Consider the following 11,610-nt stretch of genomic DNA (forward strand, 5'->3'; position numbering starts at 1 on the left):
TAACACTCGCACTCTCCAGCATACACACCCATTAACTGAGGGTTGTCCAACTTTGACAGGTGCATGCATATTTTGCATAAACACAGAAACACACAAGCACATGCTCTCTCTCTCTCTCTCTCTCTCTCTCTCTCTCTCTCTCTCTCTCTCTCTCTCTCACACACACACACACACACACACACATTGAGTGATATCTGGCCAGCGTTGCACATTTTACATGAACGCACACACAGAATATACATACATTGCATACACACGCACAAACATAAAATGTGGAGGAGACCCTCATCACGGCCTCTGTCACAAATGCTTCTTGTCGTCAGGCTCCGTGTGACTCCCCTGAGTCGGTTGCCAGGCAACCGTGGCTGCATTAACATGCGCGGGAGAGAGGGTGCAGGGGATACCTCTTGCCTGTGGAGCGAAAGCAACCACGACAGCGTCAGTGTGAGGCGACGGGTTCCTTCACAGCATCCCCCCTTTCTCTCTCTCTCTCCCCCCTCTCTCTCTCTCTTTTACAGCCGTCCAGCTTTGACGCTCCGCTCAGTTAGTTAGGGATACACACTCAGCCACTGGAGCGCAAGGAAAGGTATGTTAGGTTACACATCATGTAGAGCAAGCAGGGGATTCCACCACTTCAGCAGAGGTGGCTTTTTTATTTCAGTATGAAACATTTAAGAGCCAAGACATCAGCAAAACATGTTTTACATTGCTGGGCAATATAAAAGTTTGATAGAGGAGATGAGCCTTTAATAAGGGTTGATAAGGTCTCTTGGCAGGAGAGACAAGACTGATATCTTGTTCTTTTTTTGTAAGCTTTGCGGAAAAAAGACAAAGGAGGATGGAAATGTACACATGAAACAGCTTTGTTACCCTCCCGCCCCCATCTGCCCATCAACTGATTCCATTCTTCAACTTGACATCATCCTTCCACACAGACAAGGAGACGAAGAAAAAGGAGAGGAGGAGAAGCAGAGGTGGGGAGGCAAACAAAACAGACAGAGGAAGAGGAGGAAGAGCCGAGAGGAGGTGGGCAGTACAGTTTCAGCTCTCACCAGGCTGAGGAGGAGAAAGTGAAGGCAGTTAGAACTTGGCCACTAGTGAGATGAAATTCGGGGAGGAGACGCTGGAGCGCTGCAGGGTACGACATCCGACGAGAGCCCTAAAATTGGACCGCCTGGAAGACGAGCCAGCAATTTTTGGATCCTGTGCCCCTCCACAGCCGAAGGATGAGAGGGGTCGACTTTCTCCTTAGTTGCCAGGGATGTCTGTGCACTACGGAAAGGCGTCCCCCTCCAGCATGTCCAATGCTATGTTATTCCTGATGCTTTGCAAGGTAGGTAAAAGTGCCACTGTCATCCCACATCCATCATCATGTGCAGAGGAGCTGTAAACTGTCAACAAATACTTAATGAATCTTTCACCATTTTTAAATGCCATGGCAGTGTGTCTCCATGAATTTATCATGCATCATGATATATTCTTTATAAATGTGGGATATTTGCAGGCTCAGTTGTCTTTATATGAATCATTGATTGAGCTAGAAGAGGCATCCTGAGTGTTACAATCAAGCCACGCTCTTTTCGGTTTCGTCGGCTTCACTCTCAGAGACGCTGTTAGCTGTGGTGGTTATTTGTCCAGAAAACACATCCACATGGCCCTCTGGGAGCTGCTCCTCATGCATTTTGTTAACAACTTTAAACGCTTCTCATGGAACGACGGGAAAATCTGAAATTAAAGTCTCTTTAGCTTTTTGTATTAAATCGTGACTTGTTTGGGAGTCGTTTTCTTGAGCGTGAAGAAGTTTAAAACAGATTAAAACAAATCTGCGAACCTGTTCTTGGGGAAGATATATCGCATATTCAAATATATGGAAATGAGGCAGGAATGCTTTTTTTTTTGGTAATAACATGCAACCTTTCTTTTTTGTCAAAACAAATTCCATGCCCGTCAATTAAAGATGCAGCTTCCTGCATGTCTGAACTTTTCTGTGGGGGCTTGAGCAGGATTTTTCTTTTTCTTTTTTTTTTTTGGTGATTAAAATCCACGATCCAAAATAGATCTGTCACTTTCCTCTCACTCACAGAACAATGAGTGCAGGTTATGGAAAATGGGTCACCCTCACTATTGGCAGCATCTCATGTGATTTTGCTAAAAACTCCTGATTTAAAAGCCCTTCTTCTTCCCCATATTGGCACTGTTACACAGTTTCAATGTCTGATACTCTGAATGTGTGTATGTGGTGGGCGTCAACCTGCGTGTGTGTGTGTGTGTGCGAGTACATACACACTCGGTGTGGGCTGAGGAGCCGCTTGCTTTAATTCCATTTTATAACAATGCCAAAAGCGACTCTGCCTGTCAGACTCTGTTAGCATCTGGAGTCATTTGACATGCCCACGATTATTCAAGTGGCAAAAGGCTTTACTCTCCACTGATCTGATCTGAGGATGTTAGCTTCTGTTAGGTGTAGCAGGAGTGTCGGATTTGTTGTCCCAGGTACGGCATTGCCCCCTTTTTCTCCCTCTCCCGCTCTCTCTCTCTTTCTTTGGTTGCCTGTCTGTCTGCTCTTTTTATACAAATACGCCCCTGGCTGTTGCTGTACAAGTGAAGAGCCAGGTGCGAGCTCGCCTTGTAAGAGGAAAAAAAAAAAGAAAAACTCTCGAGCAGATGCTTTTCATTTTGAATGAGAGATGCTACATATATCACATTTGGATCCTGAGAGGCCCTGGCAGCGACAGACCTGCTCATGATTAATCACAGGGGGAAAAGTTAAGATGTGAAAGCGTTGGAATTGTTGGAAATGAGCTCCTGAGTGACAACAGGAATCAATACTGAGATCACTAAATCTGCGGCACCTTGGAATAACACACAGTCAAATGGCTAATCAATAAGAGGTGGAGAAGTCTTGACTGCATTAATAATACGTTCATTTGTTATAATTAAGCCACGCTATGTCAGTATATTCCATTTCATTTCTAGCTTGACCTGGATTAGAAGAGCTCTGATCCCCACCACACTGTCCAGCCTGAGTGTTGACCAGACAGAGGGAGTCCTTATGGGTGGGTAATGATTATGATACATGTACATCGCAGGATGCCAGCACTGGCTGCCACTTGACACAGAGCACTCTCTGTTGAACACTGGAAACGCTGGATGAGGAGGCACTGGAAGGCGTCCAGAGGGTCTGCCGTACTTGCTGGTAAAGCTGTTTCCTCAGCACCCAGGTTTTGGCAGAGCCTGGACCCTCCTTCATCAAAACAATCCCTACTCCTCCTCCCCAGTGGTGGAAGAAGTGATCCTTCACTTGAGTGAACGTGCCAATATATTAATGCCATTGTAGTCCATCACAAGTAAAACTCCTGAATCCAAGTATCGTCAGTAAGATGTACTAAAAGTATCAAAGTAAAAGTACTTTTTGTACATTAAAATGTTCCTTATGACACATGTATTATGACATCATTAGATTGTTATTTATGATGCATCAGTGTTTAAGAAGTGTTACTGTTGCAGCATCCTGCAGTGGAGCTAGTTTTAACTACTTCGTGTACAGCCGAGTAGTTTAGTTCGGTGGTTTCCAAACTTCACTGTCACAAGATAAATCTGAGGGGTCGTGAGATGTTTAAAGGAAGAGAAAAGAAGTTCTGCTACACATATCTTTATTCATTTTCCCTTATTTTGTGAAGTACTTCTTCCAATGAAGGTCAAAAAAGATGGGAAGCACTGGCATCATTTTGAACAATGTGTTTGATAAGCTTATCATGACCTGTAACGATGGCTGTGACATAAATGTAGTGGAGTAAAAAGTATAATATTTGCCTCTGAATTGTGGACGCATGAAGTAGCATAAAATGGAAGTACCTCAAAATTGCCCTTAAGTACAGTACTTGAGTAAACGTACTTATTCAATCTCCACCATTGCTCCTCCTCGTCTTCCTCCTTTTCCCTCAGCGTCCTCGGGCACATTTTTTCCCCTCGTGTTTTTTCTGCTGAGCACTTGTTTATATCAGCAGCTAGCAGGCGTCTTCATGCATGAGGGCACATCCAGCGCGCCACATAAAGATCTCCATTCAGGTTGAGGGAAGCCCTGTTTATAGTGCTCCCCAGGAGAGGCAATCAAAGCCCATTGTTACAGATCAGAGGAGGAGGGCGCACTTTAACACAGAAACAAGAGCCTGATGGGGTTTTTATGTATGTCAAGAACACAATGCATGTCGATACTTGGCCACTGCTATCATTCAGAGTCACCACGTGTCACAAAGGACAATTACTTTGATGCTCTTAACCTTACAAAAGCAGCCTGAATAAAAGATCTTGGACTTTTACAGTATGAAAAGCTTTTTATACACATTATCTATAACATCTAGAACTGCTTGAATTTTCTATGATTCCTGTATTTTACTTGTAAAATCATATCTACTGCAGCACTGGCCTATTGACGCTATTAAAATTTATCTTATTGTGATGAACTCAGATCTAGATTCTCCAGCTTTGTAATCCATCTACACAAGACAACACCAAGACTTTGATGTACTATAACCAGTTCCTGGCAGGTGATGCCTTCTGCCAAGACCTTTTTCCTCTGCCAAAGTGTCCGAGAACACAATGAGTAAGTCAAATAAAAAGGGGAAAGTGTTGCACCCTTGACATAAAAACTCTCCGCTTTGGCAGAGCTCCTTTAAAAGGTTACTTAGATTTCAATTATTGCAAAGGACGCCCGCAAACGAGGCTTAACAATGTGGGTCTTGCAAAGGTTAATTACTGTAAACAACTGTGCAAATATTCATATTTAGGAAAAGGATTTTTTAAATTTACTTGAATCTGTGATCATGAACAGTGTGACGTCTTCTGATGGCTGGTTCCTCCTCAGATGAATGCAGCACAGAGAGCACAGTGTAAACATAAAGCAGTACACATGCCATGGCAAATTAATGGTGAACATCATTTGACTTGGCATTTTAGCAGGTTCAGCTGAGATCCCGTGAACACAAAGGTTTTAAAAGAGAGCTCAGGATCGCTTTTATTATTTCAAGTCAGTGCCTCTGTCATAAAGCACATCAGCCAAAAAGGCACAATATGTACCCAGGTAGTACTTCAGGTAACCTCTTTGTCAACTTTAGCTGGAAGTCAGAAAAGTGTACTTTATGATGCATCTAAGCTTTTTACTAAGAGGAACAGTTCCCTGTTAGAAGGTTTATTTTTAGTTTGCATTAGCGTACATGCTTTACTGTTGCGAGTATAAAACCCAATGACCCGCAAAAGGAGCGCATATCTCCCGAGAGGTGTTTGGATGCCAACTTGCACAAGCTGCTGCGCCTAAAGGCTGAAAACATACAGCTAGTTTCTAATACTCCACCCCGGGCTACACAAATCAATACATACACACACTCCTGAAAAGTCCCACAGCTGAATAGTGTCTGGAGCAGGAATTTCTGTCTTTTTTCACTCAGTGGTCTCAGGGAGCTGCCAAGGCTATTGCTCCGATGTCCAGCATGTCAATCAAGAGGAGAGTAGGTGTCTGTTTTTAGAAGTTCACTGTTATCATGGCTGCTGTCCTCCATTCTGTTCAAACCACAAGTCCACTTCATTCTTGAATGCAAATTTTACCTCAATAACAATATAACATATTCATAATTTCCCCTGGAAAATAGATGAAGTGTGGTATGCTTGTGTTCAAATATATTTGAAAATTTGTTATTCGTTTTAATATAAATGTCAGTGTGGAGAAGAGAAAGGAAAAGAAGCTGAATGACTGTCTGAGTTATTGGACCACCCAAGTGGTTTTTATAGTTAGGTCTCCCATTTGTAGTAACAAACGAACAAAAAACTTCAAATATATAATTTAGCTAAAGCCTTCAGAAACCAGACATACAATATCAAAACAAAAAAGATGAATGATTAATGCAAAACCTTAACTTTGGTTTAGATTGTGGAAAGGCAGAATTCCTGCCTAATCAAGTAACTCTATCCTCTTAACAGGAAACTGAGTACACTGCATGAGGACTGTTTTAAGCTGATATAAAGCATGAATGTACACGTTTGTTCCTTGTTATGAGGCCTGAACTGAGGAACTATTAATCCATTTTAAACCGATTATATGGAAAGTGTTGCATCTGTTTAACCCCATGAATGCAAATGGATTTAAATCACCCAGCGGTGTGATTCATCGTTTCACATTAATGAGACAGTTTCAGCTGATTTCAAATCTCGTGTGTTCACCAACTTACTTTTTCCCACATTTAAACTCAGGAGACGACTATATTTTATTGAAGGAATGGAGTGAAGTCATTTACTTTTGATGGAAAATCGGCCCCATATTCTTGAATTAAACATAGCTTTATGGAAGCTTATTGGTGCAACATGCAGAAAGCAGCATCACATTAGACTTCACATACTTACACTGTGTGTGTGTGTGTGTGTGTGTGTGTGTGTGTTCTGTAAATATCCTAATAAAATAAGACATGGAATTACAACACATTAACTTCCTTTTGGAGCATTTTTCTCTGTGTTACACTCACAAACTAACATCACACACCCCTGCTGCTGTTTTTTCATCCCAAGACTCTTAAATCTGTTAATCTGCTCCTCGTACCAGAACAGTTTCCCACATATTTTCTTGTATTTATGGATAAAACTGCCTTTAAAACCGATTTGGCAACCTCAGTCCTGATAATGCGTTTGTGGCACTAGAAACACAGTAAACTGGCATTGCTAGGCAGCTTTCCATCCCTTTAATTAATGTAGTCCATTTAAATTTCACAGTGCTTTTCTTAAAACACATGTTAGTATGATTGTAAAAGAAGAAAACATATCACTTTGTTAATTACTTTTTAATTACGTTATTGCATCAGCAACCATCTCACCAATAGATTATTTTTATTCTTTATTCTAGTTTTGTTGCCATTATCGCTGACCACCATGCACTGTGCAAAGACCATCGTCAAAGGAAAATTTAACCAGTTGCAGGAACTAAATGCATTCATTGTGTTCTCTTCTCTCTCTTATCTGCTTGCTCCAGATTGGTCTAAGACGAAAACTGCAGACTTTTCCAGGGAAAATGGTAAACACTCTCCACTGTGATGAGGAAAAGGGAATCCAAGACAAGGAAAGTAAGGAGGAGAGCATCTTGGCCATGTTGGGCATCATTGGGACCATCCTCAACTTGGTAGTCATCATCTTTGTCTACATCTACACCACCTTGTAGGTCTCGAACTCTTGCTGTGCTTCATCACCCGGCAGATCACAGCTCATCTGTGCTGTTGCAGCTGCAGTATATTGACTGATTTGGAGATGAAGATGGGGGGAGCGAGGAAGAGGCCCAGCCTCCCCAGTGGCAAACTGGATCTAAGACTGTGTGATCGCCATACGGCGTCCATCCTGCATCAACAACTAAGACCATGTGAAACTGGCTTGTTCCTCTCCTCTGTACAGGTAGAATTATCTAGAATACCTGGCCACTTTTGACTTGTACATTAAAGCATGACGCTAACGTGGGACGCTCAGAAAGATGCAGATTTACCAAAGCGAGGACATGAGGGACTGCAGACAGAGCGTGGACACTTCTGGAAAACATTTTTCAGATCTTCTTCTTAATTGCAAGTGGAAATCATCTGATTTGCTGACAGGAGATAAAAGATGAAGATGTACAGAGAAGGTTAATACAGGTCGCTGCTTTGCTGTTTATTTTTTAAGATTTAAGCAGACACATTAAGGAAGATTTAATGTTTGTTTTTATACTATATTTCTCACTGTTTTCTGTAAAAAATGACTTTGGATGGTGTTTTATTTCATTGGAGACTATATCAACTGAAAATGGGTTACATTCACACAATTCTGAGTTGTTTAACGTGCATTTACTGAAATAAGTGGTGTCTTTAAATGGCATTAAACCAGTTTAAAGTGCTGGAATGCTATCCGTAAATGGGTGCACTTGACATTGTACTTGACATGAAGTGGTGGTGGAGCAGACCAAAATGGCTTGATTATCATTTATTATTCAAGTTTTTAATGCATCACTTCAGGGTCACCAACAGTCAAACTAGATGCATGCATGTGTGAGGAAAATGATTTGAACTTTTTCAGCTCTGGAGGCTGAGGGACATCCTCTCTGAGAGAAAGCGCGTTTAACTCACCAGGCTTCAGCCAGATGCAGCTGTGAGGTGGATACTGGACATACCAACATACACATTTACCGACAGATACACGGGACACACTGTAACCTGTTCACCCATAAGTGTACATAGGATTTACTGAGCCTGAGAGCTCAGGATAGTTTGCATTTTTCAGCCACTGATCTCAGTTTATACATTACTGATTCAAAACTTAGACTTGTGCATAATGACTGTATGCCTTAAACCATGAGGAAATGGCTATTTCCATGATGTATAAAATTATCAGGTTAATTACTACTTTGTGAAAGGTTTCACGTATTGTACATATGTATACTTCAATGCCAATGTCATGTTGTTTTTATGACTGACAGGTCATTTATTGGGTCATTTCATGAAAGTATATTGCTTTTGTCTTACCAACATGCAAAACCTTTGAGTTCTTACATTGTCATTTCCAGAGTTGGGCCATTTTTCTTCATCTTTATCTTTTTCCAGGGTGTGAGGTGGGTGTAAGTTTTGCCACACTGGACAATACTGTAAATGTTGTGAAGTTCATATGATAGCAGGAATTTTCAGAGTAACTTTTGGTATTTTTCTCTCGGATTGACTGAACTGATGCTGTGTCATTTGGTCTCAATAATAAGGCAACGTTTTGTATCTGAGGGTAAAACATCAGCAGAAAGTGTGGTGTCCAAAATCATCTCTGCATTTATAGGTCAATCAGAATCTGGGCCGAGGGGTACAAATCGAATCAGGTCATGTGACTTTTTTTTTTTTCTCACAGTACACGAGGCCTGCAAAATGATTTCCTTGTAACAATCTGCCCGGTTACCTCTGAGCCGCACATTCATTTTGTTAAATTGCATTAAAGGAAAAGTTCAACAATCTGGGAAATACGCCGGGAGTCTCTGCTGGTTGCCTAGCAACCGCACAGTGACAAGACTCCAGGATGCTGTCGTGCTCTGCTGAGAAATAGTCCAACATATAACCCACTTTAAAACCATAATCTGCTCATTTGTAGCTTTTTTTTTTTTGGTATATTAAACTCACTAACTATAACATGCTATTTCTCCCTGATTAACAACTATAATATGTTAAGTTGTGAGCTTTAGAGGTGTTGGTGCTGAGCAAGCTCCTCTAAAGCCCGTTTCCAGCCTTTGTGCTAAGCTAAGATGGTATGAGATATGAGACTGATGTCGATCTTCTCATTTAACTCACAGCAAGAAAGCAAATAAGCATACTTCCCAAATATATCAAACTATTCCTTTATGAAAAGAGAAGCTGTAAGAGAAGGTAAATAATGATGTGCAGAATGTAAGACCATGGACAGCAGGCTACATTATGTGTCAACTATTATGTTTGTCAGTCAACAACCTCATGATTTCAGAAAGTGCCTGAGATCAAAGTGTCTCACCCTCACCAGTCACAGGTGAAGGAAAGGAAAACACAAAGCAGCGAGGCTATCTTTATTAGGCCAGCTGTCACACGGCCAGGAGAGTGGAAGAAGTATCCCGCTCCACTCCGCTGCATCCATAATGGGACTGGATTTCTATTACATGGCTCAGTTAATAAAGTCAGGCATTTTTTGTCTTGGGTGAGGTGCTCACACCTGTTTAGCAGAATAAGGAGAGCAGAGTAAGCACATGGACAAGTCTTATGAATGTATTCATATTGATGTAAAAGTTGATTCTTCCTGTTATCCTTATCGTTTCCATATATTTCCTGAAGCTATGTAATCTGAATTTATTCTTCCGTTTTATTTACGTGAATGCTAAATCTATTTAAACTCATTGAATAGTCTCTTGTGGGTGACAAATGGACGGGTTAAAAGTTTTTCAGCTTGCAGTTAATAAATAAATACATCTCGAAAACTGATTTTATTGGGATGTGTTGTGTTGGTATGCAGAGGGGGAGACCATTAGTAATAAATTCAGTTTTAAGCAACACAGCTCGAGCATCTGTGCACATCAGCTACATTCATTAAACACAATGTACATCAGTTTTGAAAGACTCTTTCAGTATCGTGAATTCTGAGATTAAAAAAACACATTTGGCACATCACTCAGTAGTCTGACAGCTGTGTGAGATTACAACAGAGCCTTGAAGAAGGAAATGGACGAAGGAACCAAACCTTAAAGAGTCCACAGCGTTACATCCTGCGAGACATATTTCTCCGTGTGGCTGCAAATCAATCTGAAAGATGGAGAAAAAGGAAACAAAGCTCAAAGCTAGCCGGACAAAGACGCAGAAACCAAATCGCCCTAAACAAATTTATTTTCATTCCATCTCCTTTGGGTTTGTGTCTTTTAGGTCATATATGTGTCAGAATAATTTCCCACTCCATTAGGAGTGCTCTGTGACTGGTAACATACTGGAATAATCCTGTTGGAGGAGAAAAAAAACGAGACTAAAAACAGCTTGACTCCACTTTTTCTTTAAATATAATGGCTGAGGCAGTGAACCAAGACGAAAACAGGGTTGTTTGAGGAACCTCAGCTGCTTAAATTCACACATGCCCAGAAGCCTGCTGTAAGCTATTGTTTCACCTGGATCCAGGAGCCAGCCAGCCAGCACAGCCTTCGAAATCATTCCCTCCTTTGAAGCTGAAAGATGCTTGGTGAACAATGTGCTGGAGATTGTGGCGCATCGCAGATGGATGATTCAAGCGAGCAGATTGTCCGCGCAGACGTTCCATCTCTATCTAGCTGAGCTGACATCGTTTTGATGGTTTCACAGAAAAGCTGTGCAGGCGATTAATCCATCCACCACACGAGCTCCACCAAATCAACAAGACACACTCATGGCTGGAAACGTCAGGCTGCTGCTGTTGTTATTCAAAGGCAATTCAACCTGTGGCAGCAGCATGCATTAAAATTTAATGCCACGTTGCAAAGCATAGTTTCCAGTAGGACACAAACTCACTGGCTTTTATTTTCAATAATCATATCAACAGAATACAGATTATTTCATTACAAAACACCACCCTTCACGCATGGTCGCACGCAGTGTGGAAATAACTCAACTCGACTGGGAAAAGGGTCAAATGTGTAATCTGTTTTTGGCAATAGCAAGTTTTGCTGTAATTAAATCAGAACGGTGTGTCGAGAATAAGAATCTAAACTTTGACAGCAATTGCATTCATTTCAAACACTACCTGCATATAATTTATCACTTAAAAAAACACCAAAACAAACATGGATCCAGTGACAGATTAAACATTTTTATGTGCTTTCATGGCTGCAGCTTTACGCTATATAAGCTAAAAAGCAGGGAGAGGCAAGCTGATCCAGGATCATTTTATCTGATGTTGGGGTAGCAGTGCACAACACGAAACTGCACATTTTATCTCTTTGCTGTTGTTTAACATCCACATTTGTTCAGAATTATTTGCAAAATTACTAAAAAATGGTTGCTTATTCACTACAGTAGCCCAGAATGGACAAACCAAATGCTGGCTCTGGAGATCATCTGTCACATTTTTCATGATTTGATTTCGCAGCCACCA

At 41.2% G+C, this 11,610-nt stretch overlaps 1 protein-coding gene across 1 annotated transcript; it reads left to right on the forward strand.

The window, feature by feature from the left end:
• The first annotated feature begins 538 nt into the window (after positions 1–538).
• Positions 539–9,979, forward strand: tunar (TCL1 upstream neural differentiation-associated RNA). The gene is made up of 2 exons (XM_070979263.1): positions 539–1,333; positions 7,013–9,979. Exons 1-2 carry the CDS (start codon positions 1,262–1,264, stop codon positions 7,196–7,198), a joined length of 258 nt encoding a protein of 85 aa, XP_070835364.1. The 5' UTR covers positions 539–1,261; the 3' UTR covers positions 7,199–9,979.
• The last annotated feature ends 1,631 nt before the right edge of the window (positions 9,980–11,610 follow it).

The sequence above is a fragment of the Chaetodon trifascialis genome, chromosome 14, assembly GCF_039877785.1.
Source record: "Chaetodon trifascialis isolate fChaTrf1 chromosome 14, fChaTrf1.hap1, whole genome shotgun sequence".
Taxonomy (NCBI): Eukaryota; Metazoa; Chordata; class Actinopteri; order Chaetodontiformes; family Chaetodontidae; genus Chaetodon; species Chaetodon trifascialis.

What these genes read in the sequence shown, in the direction of transcription:
- tunar (XM_070979263.1), top strand. Translation starts at nt 1,262, where the DNA reads ATGTCTGTGCACTACGGAAAGGCGTCCCCCTCCAGCATGTCCAATGCT. An exon ending in TATTCCTGATGCTTTGCAAG is followed by an intron (nt 1,334 to 7,012) that starts GTAGGTAAAAGT and finishes TGCTTGCTCCAG; the next exon opens with ATTGGTCTAAGACGAAAACT.